At 40.8% G+C, this 23,381-nt stretch overlaps 1 protein-coding gene across 1 annotated transcript in view; it reads right to left on the bottom strand.

Moving 5' to 3' along the window:
- The window catches only part of LOC109913433 (contactin-associated protein-like 2), a 1,704,267-nt gene extending 1,687,271 nt beyond the window's left edge, over positions 1-16,996 (bottom strand). The window contains exon 1 of the mRNA XM_048610560.1: positions 16,666-16,996. Coding sequence (XP_048466517.1) covers positions 16,666-16,765 — 100 coding nt within the window. The 5' untranslated portion in view covers positions 16,766-16,996. The remainder of the gene's footprint in view (positions 1-16,665) is intronic.
- Between the last annotated feature and the right edge of the window lie 6,385 nt (positions 16,997-23,381).

Below are 23,381 nucleotides of genomic sequence, written 5' to 3'. Positions count from 1 at the left end.
GTTTGAAATTTGCACAACACTCGGAGAGAGAAATACTCCCTTCATTGCTTTTCAGAAAGTGCAAACCCTTTGAAAACACCATTTTTAAACAGTGTCCTCTAGTCCTGGACTCATCCCAAGAGGAAAAAATCAGACAGAAACTTACAGAAATCTGAACAATGTGGCCTATGATAAGGTTTATGGCAGAATCATGTGACAAGTCCAGTGAGACCCATCTCAATGTCTAGACCTCCATTTTTTATGCATCTGTTGGGCTTTAAAGTGAGTTTTTAATCAAAGGAGTATTGAATTGCCTATTACATAGGATAAATGTTTGCTAAAAAGATTATTAACTGCACATCTCGCCTCATTAATATGCATCTTCCTACCTTTGCAAACAGCCAAACAAATCAGACATCAAGAATTCACGATATGGAAGTCAGAGCGGTGGCCTGCCAACTTCAGCTCACTATTGGCAGCAAGGAGCCTCCCTGTTGCTTAGCAAAAAGCAGCATCTCAGGGCATGATCCATGGGTATTAGTCACCATTCATCCTTCATCTACAGACTTCGATATCCACGATTTGCAAATCCATTAGGATCCTCCCGGTGCCTCTCTGATGCACTGGGAAGATACTTAGGAAGTACGGAGTTGCAATGCAGGATGCAGCAGCTACTAGCATTCCAAGACTGCTGCAAGAACATTTTGCACAGGCTCATAATTGGACCAGGCTGCATCTCATCATGACTTGCTTGCTCTCTCAGCATTCACTCACTTTACATCTATCTGGATGCTTGCAACATCCTTGCCTTGTCTTGCCATGCCCTGTTGCAACATGCTTGTTTCACATTGACACAAAGCCAGAGCTATCAGTACAGCTAGTGTGATGGGCATTTTTGCACAGACACACAGACAAGTTGATTTTTGTATTCTTATGGGCTGGGATGGACATACCTTGCTGTATAGCTTACCAAGACATCAGCCTAACACTTACAGCATGTACTGACAGCCGGTATATTTAACCAAATGACCATGTTGTTAAGTGCACGTAGGCTTATCCTCAGTCCAATCAAAGGAGGAAGATGGGGAGCTATTGATCAGGAGTCCCAATATGTGCACAACATGCACACAGACCGGGGGCTTGACTACAGTCAGTTATCTGCTTGGGCTGGACATGATGAAGGGTTGTGGTCTCGAGAGTTGACAGCAGTCAGTCTGGTAGGGCCATCATAAGCAGTGAGGAAAATCGCACATCATCAGTTAGGGAGCCACAGTGGTCAGGGGTCTGGTCAGACATGTTTAGCAGCAGCCTGAAGTCAGTCAGAGGCCTGGGGTGAATACAGTCCTGGGAAGGTCTGTGCATTGATCATTGCAGTGGGGGGGGCAGGTGCAGGGGTATCGGAGATCACAGTCAAAAGGTTGGGGGCAGGGTGGAGTTTAGTCAAAGCTGAGGGACGAAAACACAAGCATGTCTTGGGGACATGTAACGACAGTGAGAGGGAGAAACAGCATATATAGAGATCAGTGGAACAGCATCAGAAGGCATAGTAGGCTATGGGTGGTAGTAACCACCTACTGTGAACTCCGTAGGGGAACACAGATGGCATCATTTAGCTGTAAAGGACTCAAGGGTGTAGGGAGGGCTGTCAGAGTCAAAATATAAAGTGATGGGTCTCCAGGCCAGGCCAGAGGAGAAGTAGGTGAAAATGGGCAGTTTGGTAGTGTGAGGTAAAAGAGTACCTAGCATTCAGAAGGGACCAGGTGCTGGGGGTGTCCACTGCAATGCGCATTCCCTGCTATCACTTGAACGGCTGGGACAATACCCAGGGTTGGTGGATTCAGTGTCAGTTTGATGAACGAAAATGTGGAATCCTACCTCTGCTGGTTATTGGAGCATTAAAGGGGCATTACATGAAACACATGTCAGCAAACTTCAGCCACAATTAATTTCCAATCCTTCATTCATCCATTTGTAATGCATGCAGGTTGAATACATTTAGGCTTCAAATACTGGTCAAAAGCAATTTGTAAAATGCCATTGGTGCTTGCAAGTCTGACACTGTTGCATCATTTAGATGCCCATTACTTAAAAAAGAGAAATGTGAGCGAAAAACATCATCACTTCTGAATCTTAAAGGGTGCTGTGAGGTGGGATCTATCACTTCATCATGTATCATGTAAATATCCTGATGACTCCACTGGCTGCAATGAAAAGTTGATGTGGGTATGTGAAGGGAAGGGAGTCAGAGCAGATCAGTCACTTCGTTTTTGAAGTAATGTATTGGTCACTCCAGGGGCCAAGTTGGTGTCCATGCTGACCAGGGCCATGGTTGAACAGATGATAGGACTGTTGCAGATGAGGCCACTTGGACCTGCCAGAGTTCTGGGGTTTGGGAAGGGGGCAGTGTGCCAGGACAGAGTGCACCTCATCATCCAAGCACACTGTGCTCTGCACAATAGGAGCAGGCAACCAGTCAACATGATACATGCTGAGAGGCTGGGGGAATGGGAGCAGTTTTCTCAGGAGGAGGACACCATTGTCATGGAAGACATTCTCCTTGTGTGTGGCTGATCTCAACAGCGTCGGTGCTTCAAGCCAGACAGGACCTGTTTGATACTTGGTTCCGATAGAGGTCATAGGATGCAGCAAACCATCATGGAGTGTATAATAATCATTGATCATGATGCTGGCATTCAGTTTACATTGTGGGCGTGAACTCTATTCATTTTGGTTGTGATAACTTTCTCTGGCTGTCAACGAAAGCTCACACTGTAAATTGTCTGAATGCTTGCTGATGTGTGATGTTTCCCTACAGGACAATGACAAGAGGTGGGTGTCCACTGGACACTGGGGACAGAGTGGCAGTCACTTGGAGATGGCAGTCAACTAGGTTGTAGTAAAGAACAAGTAAACTATGTGACTTGATGATTAAACAGTAACTTAGGTGAGAGAATGGGATTGTACGTGCAAGGGCGTATCAGCCACGTTGGCAAAGTTTTGTGAGCTGCATGGCTTTGTGCCTGCAGTACTATTATGTTACTGGTGAGGGGCAAGGCCAGATTCTCTGGGTGCACAGCAGCCTTTTAAAGGTGGCCAGCCCAGGGATGCCAGTCTCCCAGCAGTTATGCATTCAACAGCAAGTTGTTTCAGGAATGGCACATGGTAAAATGGGGCTAGAATCAGACAAGACGGACATCGTAAGGGTGGAGTAGGTAGTTAATAAGGTGAATTTGCTAAGATTGTTCCGTTATTGGAACAGCGAGAGGGAGAATTCCAGAATAGACAACACCGTTGATCTGTGCTCACAACGATTTTGCTTATACAGTCTTGTGGTTTCACAGCTATTGCCACTGGGAACTCAGATTTGTTATTTCAAAGTAGCTGTTTCAACTTCTAATGTTACTCCTACACTCTCAATTAGTGCCACAGTGTCAAAATCAAACTTAATATCACAACTTATCAAAAAAAATTCAGAGTTGTCACATTATTATCCATCACAACAGAACTACATGGTTCTGTGCAGATGTATGGTCATGGATGCCAGTTTGCAATGCAATCTTACTGACATACCTGCATAACAGGGAAGATCTACTCTCAGTAACTCACCTTTTTTCAGTAAAATAGGTTAATGAAGACTGATAAATCTGATTATTAAAACAATTATTTGTTGCAAGGTAGTTAATTCACATATTGTTATAAATGGAAAGTAAATATCCATTTAGTCATTGCATGAATAACTTAAAGTAATCCCCATATTTTCCCTTATTTTGCTTATTGTTGCAATAGTGTTGATCTGCAGCTGAGATGTACGACAGATAATTGTTCCAATGCTTCTCCAGTGCTATTATACATCAGCAGCTTGTAAATAAACAGGAGCTGCTTGGTGATGATTCTTTTCTTTGTTGGAACTGAAGCTGAAAACTTTGCAGGAAAGATTCCAAGCATAAATTTGTATCATACAGGTAAAACTGTACTGTATTGATTAAATATGTGTGAGATCAAGGAATGCAGAAGAATGGCTTTTACTCATATCCTACCACATTTAGACGTAAGACCTAATTACTATTTGTCATCTTCATTCCATGATTTCAGGCAGCTAGATTGAGAGCCTGGATGACTGTCAAGCAGGAAAGCCTTTGGGCCCAGACCACAGCAAGGCAGTGGAGAGGAGGGAGGGATGGATTGGAAGAGTTGGTGATGGAAATCAGAGGCCTTGAGATGGGTAGGTGGGGGATGCTCAAAGGCTTCAGGAGGGAAGGATCAGAAGGGAACACTGGAAAGTTCTTCAAGCAGACTTTGTGTGAGAAAATAGATAATTTGTGGAGGAAGCTAGAAGCATCAAGGTAAGGGAGGTTGGAGGATTCGTGCAGGGAATCGAAGAGTTGGGTAGTGAGGATACTAGTGGGATTGTTGGAGATGTTCAAACAAGATGGGTAAATGAAACAACTGAACTGGTTTGAACAGATATTGTCTTCAGCCAGAAAATCCAAGTTATTTCTCCATCTCAGTTTCCTCTTGAGGTCTCCATTGGCTCAGATACCAGATTTCAGCAATTTGGTTCAATCCACATGATACCATAAAATGAATAGGTTCAGTGGACATAGCAATACTATGTGCCCTGGCAACATCCGAGCTGCAGCATTCAAGACTTGTCCTGAAAAAGTAGCTATGTATCTGGCCAAGCACAGCTACAGCACTGTTATCTACTTGACAATGTGAAAAATTGCTAGCTACATCCTGTCCACTGTAAAGACCACTCTTGTTTTGGACTGTAGGCTAAAAAATGAGGAAAGATATGTTTTAAACCAAGGAAATTGTGCTAGGAGATGTTTGCAGTTTTGAAACAAATTGCAAAATAAATTGTGAATTACTATGAGTTGCATACACATTGTTGCCTTAATGGAGCAGGGAGAGGGAGAATTCCAGGCAATTCCATCTATCTGTAATTTTGTTCGGAGACAGTCTTTTGACTGATATTCAATCAGTTGTTGCAGGGTCAGGAGGACTCAGCATAGTAACAACTGAGTGATTTGCCCCTGGGCAGATGGGTCTTGTGTGTGAACAATACAGCAAGAGTATTCATCCCATGAAGAGAAAGCATCCAGCTCTCTTTCTCTCTCTCTCTCTCCCCATCTCCCTACATTGAAAAAAGTAAAAGAAAATCCCTAGTATCTAGCTACGCTCACTTACGTTATTCTCTAAATTGCTGCCTGTGCTAATCACCTCTAAGAAGGAAAAAGAGGGGAAAAACGTCTTCAGAGGCAGTGCAAGGCTGAAAAGAATCCTTAACCAGTGAATGAAAGATGCAAGAAACAGTCTTGAAAAAAGAGACATCATTTCACACAGCATGAGGACAGAGTGCCGATTACTTGGACCATCACTGGCTTGTGATGCACTAAGAGCAATTCACAGTCAATCTTAATTCTTTGACCAAGCAGGTCGGTTCTGATTGGTCAAGGCATTACTTTGGGGGTGCCCAAGTAGAGTTTAGCTGTCTCATTAATCCGTTTTTTGAACAAGGTGCAAAGTGTGAACAAATTCCTTTTGCCTGCATAAAACAGTATTATGCATTATTTATGCATCTTTGATAGACTACCACTAACCTCCTAATCTTTGAACCCTTCCAATATGTAGATGTTATGTTTGCGATATTTCAGTCCATAGCTACCTCAAAGAATTTCTTCACACAGCTTAATAAACTCCATCCAGCACTCAAATTTGCCATTGAAATGGAGGACCACATGAGCTCCCTTTCCTTCCTGCATTAGTTGAGAAGTCTGACAATGGGTTCTTTACTACCATTTACTGAAATGACACATTCACTGGTCAATATGCATAGTCATGTTCATACAGTCCCAAGGGAGGCAAAGTAAGTCTTATCGGCAACCTTGAGAATAGAGCGCTAGCCATTTGCTTATCATGTAAATTTGAACCTGAGATAGAGCACATCAAAACAATTTGCCTGCTAATAGATAGCCTGACCATTTCATCATTCATTATACATTGCAAAAAACCTTTGGCTTTGCATCATGCCCAGTGTACCTCAAATTAGCCTGGAGAGGGAAGTGTCTCAAACATTTGAACGATGTGTGATTCTAGCTGTCACACACAGCTACTGTGCTGTAAACATATGTGTGGTTCCCTCCTTTAACAAGATGCTGCTGACAAACCAAAAAGACATTTGCTTACCACACAAATGCGTTATGTGATACATGAGTTTCAGTATTGGTGTGGTGCCAGGTATGTGGCCATATGTCCCAACGACTGGTGAACCATATCAAACAACATGTCCTGTTCAAAATTCACTGCCAGCAGCATGCTGCTTGTACTTAACTAGCTGGTGTTAGCAAGCCTCAGAAAAGTATATCCACTATCAGGTGTGATTCTACTATTGGTAATCATTTGTTAATTGATCCAGACTGTGCTAAACTTTAAAGAGGAAGCTAATTTAGGATCAGCAGCCAGGCTCACAGTGTGACACTTTGTGTGTGCTAGAAGCTACATACATAAATATACAGGTCCCTGATTCATGGCGACAAAAGGAATTTGCTCATACAATTGCACCGTTTTGAAAAAGGGGTCATGGAGACAGCCAAACTCTGCTGCATCCACATGGCAGCTCCTGACCAATCAGAACCTATCTGCCTGAAAATTAAGAATGACAGTGTTGTTGCTGCATCTCCAGCCAATGATGGTCAAAACAATCTGCACCCGTCTCAAGCTGTATAAAATGATATCTATTTATTTGAGTCTGTTTCTTGTTACCTAGTCCTGATCAGTTAAAAATGAAAAGATTGAACTTCTTGTCTCTTTGCAGCAACGTTTTGTTTCTTCGTTCAGGGGATGTGGGCTTTGTTGGCTGGGATGGAATGTAAAGCCCTCCCTAATTCTCCTGAGAAAATGATGGTGAACAGCCTTATTGAACTGCTGCAGTCTGTTTGGTGTTGGGAGACAAACAATATGAGGAAGGCAGTTCCAGGATTTTGACCCAGTGACAGCGAAGCAATGGCGATAGATATCCAAGAGAGAATGGTGCATTGCATTGAGAGGAACTTGCAGGTGGTGGTGATACTTCCATGTATCTGCTCCCCTTGTTATTCTCAATGGTGCTGGTTAAGGGTTTAGGGGTGCCATCCAACCAACTTGGTGATTTTTTTGTGTGCTAAATTGAAAGAACTACAAAGTAAGTGTTGTTTTACTTGGAAGGAATATTTGGACACTGATCAAGGAAGGGAGCTAATGGATGGGAAGGTGTTTATTGCGTACACTTGCACAGAAATATGTCAGGGGAAGAGAAATGGATTATGGGATTATGCAAGAGTGATCCAAGAGATGGCAGAGAGAATAGTTCTTTCAGAATTCTGAAAGCAGACATGAGGGGAAAATGCAGGGAAGATGAACACAGCATGGAGGCTCAGTGGTTAGCATTGCTGCCTCACAGCGCCAGGGACCTGGGTTCGATTCCAGCCTCGGGCGACTGTCTGTGTGGAGTTTGCACATTCACTCTGTGTCTGTGTGGGTTTCCTCCGGGTACTCCGGTTTCCTCCCACAGTCCAAAGATGTGTAGGCTAGGTGGATTGGCTATGCTAAGTTGCCTGGAGTGTTCAGGGATGCATAGCTTAGGTGGGTTATAGGGAGATGGGTCTGAGTGGGATGCTCCAAGGGTCAGTGTGCACTTGTTGGGCTGAAGGGCCTGTTTCCACAGTGTTGGGATTCTATGATCTATATGTTTTGTGGTAGCATCATTGAGGAACTGGTGCAGGGTGAACAAGTACATAAGCTGGTGGAGTATAAGAGGAGAACAAGTGAAACCGTATATTGGTTATGGAAGAGAGGGAAAGGAGCTGAAGTGTAGCACATTCAGAAAAGATGTTTTGGAAACAGAGAAGCTGGGAGAATGGAATAGATGCTTCCAGGAGGTAGGTGGGGAAGAAAGCATAATCAAGATAACTGTCTGATTCAGAGGATTTGATATGAACCCTGGCTGACAGCCTATTGTCAGAAAGGGAGGTACAGATGTTGCAGATGGAAAGGCTAAGAGTCAGGGATGGTGGGTAAGTGGTAGAAACTTGTCTAGCACAACCTAACTTTTTGTAAAATTACCTGAATAGTTGAAAAGATCCTTCTTTTATTAAAAATGAAATAACCCTTATTTTAACATGCAGAAGTTGATTTTGCACTATGCATCAGAAGATAATAAATAATAGCTAAGATAAACTCCTGATTCCATAACAAATACTGCGAGAAAACAGTACCGGAAAAAAATCATTATGTATTACACAGTAGCTGGGTTTATTTCAGCTCATTTACTCCACACCAGTAATTTTATACCCAAACATACCAAATAACTATCAAACCAAAATAATTTCTCATTTCTCTAGAGGCTGTGAAAAAATCTAAGGTCCCTAACTGTGGCATGTGGTACATTTTCTGTTTTCTCATCTTTCACTGACAGTCTCTTGAATCCCCTAAAACACTCTCAGACACTTTCACTTGACTACTACACTTCAATGTTCGTCTTGTTTTTTTCCAAATTGCAACACATAGCAAGTATCAGTGCTAAGAATCTGCACAAAGTGAGCTTATACTGACATTGTAGCTTTACTTTACATATTTTACTTTGCATATACATTTTACCTGACATATTGCAACAGTTATGATTTTTCAAATCTTATGATGTTGCTTTAGTTTCCATCATGAACCACCAAGCCTATTTTTTAAAGATAAGTTTAAGCTAAAAATGTCCACCGCTTTCTCACATTCATACAGTGTGGCATCTTCCAACAAAATTAAGTGCCGATAAACAGAAGTGTATAGACAACTCTTGATTTTTGCATGATCTGGTGTAATATTTCAGTCAAATCTCATTACAATACATGCAAAGTGATGCAACAAATAATTTTGAAAGCTAGAATTTTTTTTTATGAAAGCACTACCTTATTCTGAATGCCAGATGTATTATTTTAAGGTTATGAATCAATTGGAGTTTGGGCTCAACATCAATTATTTGCCATTAAAGGAGAATATACTGTTACTGTGGCTTTGGAACATAAATGCAACTGAAACCAATATACATCCACAATAAAATATGCTGAATACCAAATTATAAAGAATAAATGAAACTTTTTCAGAGATATCATCAATGGAAGAGCAAGGGCTTAAAACAATAATGACTTTGAAGAATATGAAACTAAAACCACTAACCTCAAGGCAAAGAAAATAGCTGTTGCTTTAGAAGTAAATAATTAAAAGGACATTTTTGACACTGAAAAGTTGGATAGGAAATTTCTCAGTGGTAGTTTATGATGCTATTTGTATCTCCAATCGTATTCCTACAAATACGAGTAGAAACATCACTTAAATATGTATTATAAAACTAAGACCATCCCAAACTCATTGCAATAATTCACAAACCAATAGTTTAAACATTTCTGATGAACAATATGGTAGTACCGATTTGGACTTCAATTGGATCTCAACCAGCCCTAAATTACATCATGCACAACATGAAGTCCTTTAAATATTAGTTGTAAAACTACTGAAATCAAATGCCTCATTGTTTATTGATAATATTAATCAGCTAACAACTTGTCACTGCCCCCTAACTTCTTCTTCTTGGATTACCCTAGCCCTGCATTCTTCACCAGCCAAAAGCCATTTTCTAAGCAATCCCATTCTTCTGCTATTGCTCTACGAAGCTTGAACATGAGGGGTGAATGTGGTTCAGACTGGGCTTCCTCTGGCTCCCACACCTTCTGTGAGCAAGCATTATGTTTTGCACCATTTATGGATAACACGGAGGCAATGGCAAATCTTTATAAAGGCATCTCAAGCATATAATTACATTTTAGTGCTCTACAGAAGCACTTACATTCACATATTTCATCTTAAAAATATTGGAAAAAGGATTCAAGGTACGTCCTTTCAGAGGTGGAAGTTTAATCTTGCCAGTGGTCCTTTGTCCAATCCAAGTATTTTCCCTCCATGTTACAGGGCAGGGGGGAGAGAATTATGGAACCCAGAATATTTTTCTTTATTCACTCTTGGGACCTGGGTATCGCTGGCTGGGCAGCATGTATTGCCATTCTGTAGTTGCCATTGGGAAGATGATGATGAGCTGTATTCTTAAACCACTGCAGTCTGTGTGCTGTAGGTAGACTCACAATGTCATAAGGGAGGGAATTCCATAACTTCTACCCAGCAGCAGTGAAGGAATGGCAATATGTTTTCAAGTCAGGATGATGAGCAGCTGAAGAGGAACTTGCAGGTGGCGGTGTTCCCATGTAACTGCTGCCCTTGACCTTCTGGATAAATGTGGTCATGGGCTAGAATAGCAGCAAACATGGCAATGTGAGTTGATTTAATTAGCGTAATGCAAAATTGCAACTTCCCAACAGTACATTGAGATGCAAAGGTAAAGTCAGCGGTCTGCTTGCATGTGTTGAGCTTTATGCCAATTGTGTCTAGTTAATATGTCTATTATATTTGCATGCCTTGAACAATTAGTGTACAGTGTCTTAAAACTATTTCCTGGCTTCAAGGTAAAGTCACTAGTGCATGAAAACCTCATGGCTCCAGTTTCACAATTTCTTAAACGTGGTGTGCATCAGTCAGCTTTTAGTAGCTGATGTCTGAGGTCAGCGGTTTTCCTTGTTTAACGCTACAGCACACAGGACGGAATCAGCAAAATGGCAGCTTGCACAAGGCTCAGGACAGATAAGGCTAATTCCTTTATGCGGGAGATTGTGAAGTAGGAATCAGAGCATGGAAGAGTGCAGGAGGTATCCAGGACAGTACAGAGATGGAATTGGCATATGGAAGAGTGAAACAGTGTCTGTGGTGTGGTGAGGGGAGTTTGTAGGAATGTCAGGCAAGGCAAGAAAATGAGGGGTATAAGGGCAGTGTAAGTACTGTTAAATGTATGTCCATGTCAGAACATTAGCTGGCAGAGTCCTTCCAGGGAGTTTGAGTTCACACAACACACTTCAATTATCCTGGCTAAGAATGATCCTGGCCAATCTCCTTCACAATGGTGAAGGTCTTGCTGAGCCTCCAAGTTCCACACAGACTGGTGGGTGCAATACTGGATCTTATTAATAAAAAAATCAATAAAGACTTAACAAAAAACACATTGTTGCTCCCAAAAAAGAAAACGTCGGTAACTCCCCTATAATTATAATGTGTTCCAAACATGAACCATGCCAGTACATGCAGCTCTCTCATTAGCCTAGACTCAACAAATAAAATTGATGCACTTATGAATAAAAGTGAAAACAGTGTTATGTGAAATATTTACAAGGAAAATTTCATTTTGAAAAAAACATCTGTGTCACCTTCATACTCTCAAGTTTTATGTCAATGGCAAGAGTTGGACAGAGAAATTGTGGGAGTGAGGTAGAGTGTTAGAGCCCACCCACATTGTCAGTTGATGATGGGATTCAGCAATGAAAGGCTCCACCCACCATTGAATCACACATGTTTTGCATCGTCCATCACTGAGAACTTTAATTGTAATTACTTGGGAAACAGCAACTTTCTATTCCGCTATTATGAATGGTAAACAATTAACAAAACCCTAGAAATCACTTTTCATTCACATTTGACTGCTGAACAAACTTGGAACACCTTAACCCACAAAATAAGATGAACTTGTTTGGACTATCTACAGCAATTAAATCAAATATCCAAACAAGAAAACATGATTGAAATCACTTAAATAAAGTTGCACAAAATTAAGCTTAAAATTTAACTCATCATTATTATAAATCGATATTATTATGCTAAGTCATAAAATAACAATCATAAGACCTTCCCACCATATCCTGGGAATCATTTTCTGTTGAGAACTTCTTGATATCATACAACCTCCTGCCACTTGTGGTCAACAGTATGACATACCCTCCAGTAAAGAATACAGAAATGCAATGTATAACAGAGAAGCAATTTGTAACTGGAATTTACTGAAAAAAATAGACTCAATGACTATAATAGACCTCAAAATCTCATTTCAGATAAGAGAACTGTTCAATCTTCTGCTTTCACTCCTCAACCATCTCTTCTTTTGGTTCAATTTGGTATCAGTGATATTGTTAAGAGTTGATATTAAACATTCATTTCTGCTCAATGTTGCTGATTTTCTAATCAGTATTCATAAATTCTGGCTTTGAATTAGATTTATATTCACAACAACATCGTAAAGTGTACTTATTCTTTATTTTCATATCATAACAAACTATGTGAATCAATATGTCAATGTTAACCATAGCAAGCAACATGAAGACTAACTGCTCTACGTTATGTTTTTCTGAATTCCTGCAACCTAAATGTAACTTTAATTTCTAATTTAAATTTGCTATCCATTAGAGACCAATGTTGAATTTTAGTCCCTATTGGTTAGGGTGAAATTCAACTTTAATGGGGTGCAAAATGGGTGGTGGTGTATAAGCCATCCCCATTCGACATTGATTTGTTTTTCCTGTGAATAAATGGAGTGGAAAAGTGGGAGGAGGCAGGGCAATCAATGAGCAGCAGATCCACTACCTCCTGTTCTGTCTGCTCCACTTGCTGTAGTGGAGTCAATTAGCTCAATTGGTTCACTAGCTTGTTAGCAATACTAACATCATAGGTTCAATTCCTGTATCCCCTCAGGCTACTACAAAAATATATTCTTCCCAATCTCAGCTGCAGTGTGGTAACATGCAGGTTAAACTCTTGAATGAAGGAGTGCAACTATGGCTACTTTTACCCTCTGAAGTTACATCTCGTGTAATGAAGCAAAACTGTGTTCTGTTTCTGAATAAACTGAGTATGAGTTTCATAAATTAATTAGAATGATTTCTGGGTGGCAGTTGAGACCATATCATTATACCAAATTATAGAGTGTGTGGAATTGTAACTGCAATAATCGTGGCTTTTCAAACTCAATGCATCTGTCATACCAGCCGTCAAAGTGGATGGATCCCCAGCATGCTACATAATGAGCTCTTCAGTTCATTTGCATATTTTAATGCATCCAGCTACCCTCGATTTCCTCCAATCTTTGTTGTGCATTTTTGTTTTCCCCATTCTTTCTCTTGGCTTTCAGACAGCTTTCCATTTATAATCTGTTAGACTTCTTCAAACTACATATAGATTACAGGAAAAATAGTCTTCTCTGTGCTTCAATATAAGCTCTGACTTGGGAACAACAGTAGAGAAATTATGGGTATTAGGAGTTCACCCCGTGCTGAGTATAGTTTTGAACTCTCGCCCACATTAGGACTTAAAGCATCAATTGTGTAACTCTACAACAGGTCATTAGGAACTCAAATTAAACAGTGTTGTGATATTTTTGGAAATCAGTCCTCCATAAAGCTGTTGCAGGTTACTTCTCTTATTCAATTTTTCCACTACATTCAATCTTTCATTCAATCTTGTATCAATAAGGAGCACTTTAAGTACAGTTTCCTTAATAATATAAAATTCTTCCCATGCTCCTCCCAAAGATGCTTATCTGCGGAAAAGTGCAGCAGTTTGTGAAAATTCACTTGACAAAATATGAAACTACCATTCATAAAACAGTAATTCTTCTTATCTGATTGAATCTAGGATTTATTGTCAGGCAATTTTTTTTTACAGGCCACAAATATGAATATTGGAACACTTTCCTATAAACTTCTTTAAAAATATCCTTCCTTTTTCAAGCTTCTTCCGAAGCAGTAAAGACAAATTTTTGCCTTTTCTTCTCCTGAAACTTATACTTAATGGCTATCTCTCAACTTCTGATGCAATTCTGTTATAGTGTCATTAAAAATGTAGCTTAAGATCACCATATACCAGCTAATATTATCGGGGAGACTCAGTACCTTATGCACACATTTATATTTTACAAATGTATCCTTCATTTACATCCTCTAGCCCATCCTTCTCTTTGCCATATATTATTTACAGTCATAGAGCTGTAAAGCATGAGAACAGACCCTTCAGTCCAACTTGTCCATGCTGACCAAATATCTCAAATTAATCTAGTCTCATTTGCCGGCATTCACCCATATTCCTCTAAACCCTCCCTATTCATGTACACATCGAGATACCTTTTAAATTTTGTAACTGTACCCACCTCCACCACTTCCTCTGGCAGATCATTCCATTCATACACCACTCTCTGCATGAAAAATTTGTCACTTAGGACCCTTTTAAATCTTTCTCCTCTCACCTTAAACCTATGCCTTCTAGTTTTGGACTCCCCTACCCTGGGGAAAACACCTTGGCTATTCACCTTATCCATGCCCCTCATGATCTTATAAATTTCTATCAGATCACTCCTCAGCCTCTGATGTTCCAGGGGAAATAGCTCCAGCCCATCCAACCTTGCCCTGCAGCTCAAACCCTCCAACCCTGGCAACAAACTTATAAATATTTTCTGAATCCTTTCAAATTTCACATCTTTCCTATATTTGCATATAATGTTTTCCCTTATTTATCTTTCTAAACCAGATTGTACTTCCATAAATCTAGCTATACTGACGCTGTACGTTGATTTTGCCGTTAGCTTGTGCAAAATATAATTTAGCCCCCAATGCCTTTCGCACAAAAGATAAAATGTTTAATTCCCTGTCAAATAAACAAAATCGAGAGGCAAAAATTGTCATGATCTTATATTAAATTATTACCTCATATGCCATGATACTAATGAGTTAAAAAGGGAACCTCCTAGCACCTTTGTTGAGAACACCGTTGCAAATATTGATAGTGACAGTACCTTAGTAGGAAAAGCAAATGTTCAGAATCAATCTATCCATGCAGGCAAGAGAATGCAAGTTAGCCAAAGCTGAAAGTGATCTATGGAAAACACTACCAGAATAATTCTTTCTATTTACCTTTGGCTCTGCGTCCATTAGAACTCTAAATGTCACACATGATTCAGAAAGAAATGGGAATTACAGACATTCTCAGTGAGCAAGGTTACTCCTTTTTTATATAATTCACATAGAACTAGGACACAATAACTCGTCAGACAAATATTGTTTCCAATAAACTGACGTTTAAAATTTTTGGAGTTGTTTTCTGTCGTGTTAGTTTTTTTGTCAAATCGGTGTTTAACATAATTTTCTTCAAGAACAGTTAGACGTCCGATCGGGGTTAACGAAGCCGACCCTGCTTGCAACATTTATGTAGCGCCTAAAATCTACGATAAAAAAACTTCATCTACCTCTGTGCTAGGCATTTAAACCGAGCACTAAAATATCTTGCATTTATCTGTGGCAAATACGATCAAGCCAATCTCTTACCTTGTTACAACCTCTGAATAACTTTAAAATTAAAAACAAGGGCACTTAAAATACTTATGTTTGCTCATTCGGCCACGGAATTTCTGTATCATCTTTATTGTCCATCTGAAGCATTAGTTTTAAGAAGGTGATTTTCTGAGTCTAGGAATGAACAATTTTCAACAACATTCAGGAAGCCTAGTGGCATTGATGGAAACGCGAACGCTCCTTCTCGCTGATCTCAGGTGAGTAAATACCAGTTCATCACACTTTGCTGGATACTCCTATCGGAAATAGCCCGCAGGTACAGGGTCACTCAGCAGGAGGGAACTGGCCAGCGCATCTTCCCACCTTCAGCAACAACAATTGCAGCATGCTGAAAAGTTAACGCCACTCAGCCGAGCCGGCTGAGGCCAGGTAGTCTGCAGGCTCGGCATATAACTCCTCCTGTTAGGAATGCTAAGCCGAAGACCTAACGCAAAATGCTAAGATCCTGAAACTATGTAACGGACCCATTTGTCTTACTCGCGGAATCAACGGTGGCATCAACTTAACTAATCAAAACTGCCTGCCCAGTTAACAGTCACCAACATATAAAACAGAGCACCCCAACACTCTCCATTCAGGATGTGGCGTCCCCAGAGTATCTGGACAAGTATCAAGCTGCAAATTGCCATTTTACCATTGGTGCAACTGCAGCTACATGAAATTCTGGAGGTAGCATTTAAAAAATACACACGGCGTTTAGTTTCTCAAGTCTGTTATTTATGCGCAAAAGTATCCGAAAAGAACATATGGTGTAAAATATAATAAAAAGTGCGCCTCTGTTTTCCCACAAAAATTATTCATCAGTTTTTCCAAGGGTTCCCTTCAGAGAAAGCTTGCAGTTTTTACTTCGATGGGGATGTTACATCATACAGCTAATACGTTAACGGAAACCGAGTAGGTTTCTCTAAATCAGAATATGTGATTATATATATATATATCACCTGCAGAACATGTGCATATATAATCTTAACAGAATGGTACCAACCACACCTCCTCCTTGAAGCAGACTGTCCTATATAATAAAAGTACTGCAATGGGCCATAACGATATTTTGTGCCAATTCATTGCACTATTTCGATCAGCCGGAGCTAACATGAGGCAGTGCAAACAAACAATAATTAAAAATAAACCACGAGACATATGCCTGCATTGATCTACAGACTCGCTTGCTCCGTTCCACGCAGGCTGCTTCGGGAGAGAGAGGAAGATTGCAGTTTCAGCACTTCGTATTGCAGGATACCGCAGAGCCTGGGAGATGATGGCAAAGCCAGCCCCGGCAGCTGCAGAGGGGACCCTGTCGGAAAGCATGCCCGAACCTGCTTGTACCATCGACTCTGGGACTGTGCTCGCCGGGGCTTTGCACAAACTGCTGCTGAGGTTGTCTACTTACGGGATGCTGCCAGTCCCACGCTGCTGATGCCGCTGCTGAGGAAAATCCAGAAAAGCGCCGTTATCCTGCGTAGAAGGAGCCCAAACATCGTCCAGTTCATTCACAGCCCGGTTGCAAATAATTAAAACACGGGCACAGATATAAAAAAAAACTAATGATGACAGCCGCTTCTTCCGCCTTCTCAATTCCAGAGTAAATCATAAATAGGGAATAAATACTGCTGCCAGTGAGGCGACAGCTCTTTCGGTCTTACTGAGTCTCTGGTCTGACTCTATGGTAATAATCCTGTTCCAGCTTCCTGTGTGTGTGTGTGTTGCCGTCTCTCCCTCCAGTCCGATCTCCCTCTGAGCGCCTGTTTTTTTTGCACCGGCTGCTGCCACCCACCTCAGCTCAGACACACCGGCTCAGTCAACATCACTGGGAGGGGAGGGGGAGCTGAGGGGGGGGGGGGGGGGGGGCTTAAAGAGAGGAGAAAACAAGAAGCCCCGCCCCCTTTCCCGCAAAGCCCACCTAGCTTTCCTGCCCACCAGCAGGAATCACCGTTAATACGCTCGGGTGGACGGGGAAGGGCACCAGCCACCATTTCCAAATCAACCCCCCCCGCTCCCGCCCCTCCACACCCCACCACCAGCTCCAGCCTCCACCTCCCCCGTCCTCCGGCCCCGATGGTAAAGCCCTCCAGGCCCGACGGCGGACGGCCGCTGCTGCCGCACACTCCGAGATGTCCGCGCGGTCCTATCTCCCACCCCGCCCTCCTACCTGATTATTATTTGACTGCAGTGTGTGTTACTGCGTCGATTTCCTGGCTGCGTTCAAGTGCCCGCCCGCAAAGACAGTGGAGAGGGCTGGCTGGGGGGGGAGTGCACAAAACAGAGCAAAAATTCCCTAGGAGGGGGAAACCAGATGCCCCCGCCTGAAAACAAGTGCAACATTGAAGGTTTTGCACATCGAAATAAATGTCGAGTTGGTCCAGATGTAATATAAACTATTAAATCTCTGCTAGTTTGTATGTTCGTCGAGACAGTCATGAGTGAAGAATGTGACAGACTTCACATGCTTTTCCTCTGACACACCAGTTGTGACAGAGCAACGTCAACTAGGTAGGTGATGAAAGCAAGATGCTTACCTATTTACCTTAGGGTAAAGGGGCAACCACTGAGAATGCTGAAGAAACTTAGCAGGTCTGGCAGCATCTGTGCAACGAGAAAGAGAGTTAACGTTTCCAGTCCAATCTGACTCTTCTTCACAACTGATATGTTTCAGCTTTTCCAGATAAAGGAGCATCGACTTCCTGAGCAAGGAGCTGTCCAAAGTAGATACTAATGTACGGTTATTGACCTGAAACATTAACTCTTCTTCTGTTTTCACAGATGCTGCCTGACCTGCTGAGTATTGCCAGTTTGTATTTTTTTTTCCCCTCTCTACTTTTAATTATCCGTTTTCTAACACCCCGCAGTATTTGGCGGCGCAATGGATCGGTGGTTAGCACTGCTGCCTCAGAGCACCAGGGACCCTGGTTTGATTCTGCCTTCAGGTGACTGTGTGGAGTTTGCATATTCTCCCCGCGTCTGCGTGGGTTTTCTCTGGGTGCTCCAGTTTCCTCCCTCAGTCCAAAGATGTGTAGGCTAGTTGGATTGGCCATGCCAAATTGCCTGTAATGTTCAGGGATGTGTAGGTTATAGGGGGATGGGTCTGGGTGGGATACTCTGTGGATTGGTGTGGACTTGTTGGGCCGAAAGGCCTGTTTCCACACTGTAGGGATTCTATGATTTGATTTCTGTCTGAGCGTTCTCTTGGCCTCATGTATCATAGTGGTTCAGTGATTACCATTGCTTCCTCAGAATCTGAGGGATCTGCGTTTGATTCCAACTTCGGGCGACTGCCTGTGTGGACTTTATCATGTTTTCCGCCCGTCTGGGTGTTCAGGTTTCTTTCCACACTCTGAAAATGTGCAGGTCAGGTGGATTGGCCACGTTGAATTGACAGCCATGGGTCTGGGTGGGATGCTCTCCCAAGGGTTGGTGTGGAGCCACTGGGCTGAATGGCCTGCTTCCACGCTGTAGGGATTCTATAAACAAGCGTAAGCACTGCATTTTCTGTTTAATTTGCTTTTCCCATCCCATTCCATTTTCAGATCTCTTGGTGTCTGCTATTGCAGATTTACAATCTAGCTTTGCATTTTCTGACCATTTTCCTGCTGGACCTAGATCCATTGACAGATTTTGGACACTTTCTCCTACATCTTGATTTTGGTCTTACTGTTGCCCGGATTCTTTGTAAAATGGCCTGTCTCAATCAGCAGTCTCCATATACTTCAGTCTCCACTGATAATGCTACAAGTAACTGATGATGCTAGTACATTTCTATTTGTCCATGCATTCCTCCAAGTCAATCACTTTTTGTACAGAATCTATTACTTTTAATCATCCCCATTTTTCTGCGAGAATAAGATAACTACTAGGATCGCATCATGGTTCAATAAAGAAACAAAGGCTCTTATGTTGACAAAATGTCTGGTCATATTTCTTTTAAATCTTTTTATAATGTTGCTTGTTGCTTTTGATTCATTTTCATATTTGCTTTTATAATTCTTTCTTTAAAAATCCTCAAAACTTCATTTCTGTCATCAAATTACCGAGTAAAGTTGCCTAACCAGTTTATCACTACCTGGAAGAAGCAAATTTCATTTATGATTGGAGTCATTTGGAATTAAAATTGACTCCAGCTAGGCTCCCAGTAATCTCATCAAGTTTGCTGAATGTCCTTTGAACATTTGTGCTTCTATTTGTACCTAAGGATTTTATTCATGCATCGCATATAAATATGGGAGTTAAGAAGGCATTTAGTATGCTTGCCTTCATTGCTCAGACTTTTGAGCATAGGAGTTGCAACATTACATTGAGGTTGTACATGACGTTGGCGAGGCCTCTTCTGGAGTACTGTGTCCAGTTCTGGTCTCCCTGTTATATGAAGGATATCATTAAGTTGGGAGATGGTTCGGAAGACATTTACCAGGATGTTGCTGGGAATGGAAGGTTTGAGTTATAAGGAAAGGCTGGATAGGCTGGGACTTTTTTTTTCACTGGAGCGTAGGAGGTTGAGAGATGACCTTATAGAAGTTTATCAAATCATGAAATGTTTCAATAAGGTGTACAGCAGGTGTCTTTCCCTATGGTGGGGGATTTCAAGACTAGGGGGCATATTTTTATGGTGAAAGAAGAAAGATTTAGAAAAGACATAGGGGCACTCTTTTTACACAGAGAGTGGTTTGTGTGTGGAATGAACTTCCAGAAGAAGTGGTGGATGTGGGTACAGTTACAATATTTAAAAGGCATTTAGATAAGTACATGAATAAAAAATGTTTGGAGAGATACGGACCAAATGCAGGCAGGTGGAACTGGTTTATTTCGGGATTATGGTCAGCATGGACTGGTTGGAAGGAAAGGTCTGTTTCCATGCTGTATGACTCTATGATTCTATGACATTATTTCCCCAAATACTTCTGATAGGTCCATTGTTGTCCGTTAAAATTTCCTCTGAGCTAAAATTCAGCTGGTGCATAATTCCTTGGAAGTCTTTCAACCCATTGGGATATGAAAGCATTCTGAAGTAGCAGGGGTACCAACAAAAGTTAACCCAAATTAAAATGGGAATAAAGTTTGGAAGAAAAGCAGATTTATTTGATAGAGCAATTTGCAAAAAAGTAGCATGTATACAAAAGCTTTGCCTCCAATCTCCTGATGTATACTCCAACGTCACTTGGAGTTGAATGGAACCAATTCCTAAAATGTGATTGACAAAAAAGGAACATTTTGCAGAAGGAGCAGAAAACATGATTTTGTTTTAGCCATGAAAGAAAGTCAGTGAAAACTTTTTTTAAAAATCTCAATTGCCTTCACAAATTGGAACATTGACAGATGTACACATGTAGTATTCGTGAACAAAGTTGTCTTTCTAAGTCAGAGTCTGAGTGATTGAAGCTCTCAGATGTTTTTGCAAGAATACTTTCATTTCAGTTGTTCAAATGCTCATAAATTCCAACTTTGCCTTTTCCATCAGATGATAACTAATCACAAACATCAGTGTATAGTTTTTGTTATACTTCACACAACAATCAAATTCTTCATTGATACTTATTATTGCTACAATTTTGGTTTCAATGGAATAAGATTTAATCTAAGAATTAATATGTAAAATATAACATTTCATCAGATTTGAGTTTAACACGGAATCCATCTTGACCTTCAAAGACTTAAATGGTTTGACATTGAAGTCCTTTGCTTTTATTTTCAATATATCTACCCAAAATATAAAGTGAAGGGTTTTGTAACGAGAACACGAGAGGTCCAGTTTAAGATTTCTTATGAATAATTGTTGCTGCATTGTTGTTAACTATGGACAGGAAACCCTTGTACATGTACAGCTTTATGACTTGCTACATATAAAATTTTATCCATAAAATTTTAGTGGTGTCATTTCATTTCCATTATACCAGAAAATTGGCTATATAATCTCGGCTAAGGGAGTGCTGCAGTGTTAGCAGTGTTCTCTTTCACAAGATGCTAAATTAAAGTTCCATCTGCCTATTCCAGTGGGTCAGCAGATACAAAGAATCTTATGACATTTGTCAGATTGTCTTGGCTGCAGTCACTTCAAAAAAAGTAATTTATCAGGATTCCAGTACCTTGGTACATCTTGAGGAAAGGATATGATGCTAAATAAATACTTTTTTCTCTCAATCTAAAACAGATTTGTCAATGTTCCAATTTGTAAAGGCAGTAGAGATTTTTAAAAAGTTTTCACTGACTATCTAGCGTGGCTAAAACAAAATCACATTTTCTGCTTCTTCTGGAAAATGTTCCCTTTTTGTCAGTCACATTTTAGGAATTGATTCCATTGAACTTCACATGACATGGAAGTACAAATCAGGATCTTGGAGGCAAGCTTTGAATACATTGCATGATATTCTGTCTAGGATAACAGGCCCCATTCATAAAATTTACCTTTATGCAATCTAAAAGCATCCTTTTCACTGAGATTGGCAGCACTTTGCACAACAATATAGCTACAATGTCGTGGAAACTGTAACAATCTCTTATCTGGCACAGATTTCCTCTTACGTATTATCTCTCGTAGGGAATGTTGGAGTAAACTTCAGTTCGGATGTTTTCCTTGACTGTTCCGACCTTGCCTACATCTTCAGCTGGTCTACATTTGCTCCATCTGCTGGCTGTTATTTAATTACCCTTTGTAGCTTTTTAACAAGACTCTCTGTATTGTTTGAGCTATTGCTCTATCATGGAATACTTTTAATAGATTAGTGCAGACAGAAAGCATTTTATTGGAGTTTTTATTATTTTTATGAAGTTTCTTCCTTTTTTACTTCCCTATCTGATCCCTAGAAAAATATATTTTCAATTCTTGTAATCACTGAATGATTCTTTGAATAACGTATTATTATCAGATGCTAACTTTATTATGAAGAATGTCTCTTCCCTTTGTCTTCTCTGTCTTGTATGTTCTGAGACCATAAACCATACAAAATACTAAAGGAGTAGGCTATTCAAACCTTTGAACCTGGTCCGCCATTCAATAGGATCATGACTGATCTGACATTCCTCACATCCAATTTTCTGCCTTTTCCCCATAACCCTTGATTCTCCAACTGTTCATGGATCTATCCATGTCAGCTTTAAATATACAGAAGGACTCTGCCCCCACTGCTCTTTGTGGCAACCATTCCAAAGACAAAAACACCCTGATAGAAAAAGAAGTCCATACTTATGTTGAATTGTTGCTCTTTATTCTGCGACTGTGTCCTCTGGTCCTAGACGTTCTCGTGAGGGGAAACATCCTCTCAGCATTTACCCTGTCAAGACCCTTAAAAATCCAATATGCTTCAATGAAATTATTTTCCATTCTTCTAAACTCCAGTGAGTAGAGTCCAAACTGTTTAGCCCTTGCTCATAAGACAATCCCTCCATACCAGGGCTCATCCTCGTGAACCTTCTCTAAACTGCGTCCAATGAAATGATGTATGTCCTTAAATGAGGGGATGAATCTGCTCACAGTACCTTGTACTGTTGTTGTATGTCAGAAGTCACATGACACTAGGTTATATTCCAACAGGTTTATTTGAAACCACAAGCTTTCGGAGCATTGCTCCTTTGTAAGGTGAAATGAAGTCAGGAGCAGCGCTCCCAAAACTTGTGATTTCAAATAAACCTGTTGGACTATAACCTGGTGTCGCGTGACTTTGTCCACCCCAGTCCAACACCGGCAACTCCACATCATAGTTATAGTAAGCCATCCCTATTCTTATGCTCCAACCCCCATGAAATAAGGGCCAACATTGCATTAGCCTTCCTGATTACCTGCTGCACCTGTGTGTTAGAATCCCCAAGTCCTTTTTTGTTGCAGCTTTCAGCAGATTTTCTCCATCTATATAATGTATGTTCTTTTGTTCTCTCTTCCAAAATGAAGAACTTCACATTTTCCCACATTATACTCCAGTTGCCAACTTTTTGCCCACTTACTTAACCTATCAATAGCTCTCTATAAACTGTTTGTATCCTTTTCAAAACCTGCCTTTCCATCTATTTTAGTGTCACCTGCAAATTTGACTACATTATATTTGCTTCCACTGCCCACATCATTCATATACATTGTAAACAATTGCGATCCCTGCACTGATCCCTATGGAACCCCTCTGATTA

This window comes from Rhincodon typus, chromosome 2, assembly GCF_021869965.1.
Source record: "Rhincodon typus isolate 14 chromosome 2, sRhiTyp1.1, whole genome shotgun sequence".
Classification (NCBI taxonomy): domain Eukaryota; kingdom Metazoa; phylum Chordata; class Chondrichthyes; order Orectolobiformes; family Rhincodontidae; genus Rhincodon; species Rhincodon typus.
This window is presented reverse-complemented; position numbering and strand designations above follow the sequence as displayed.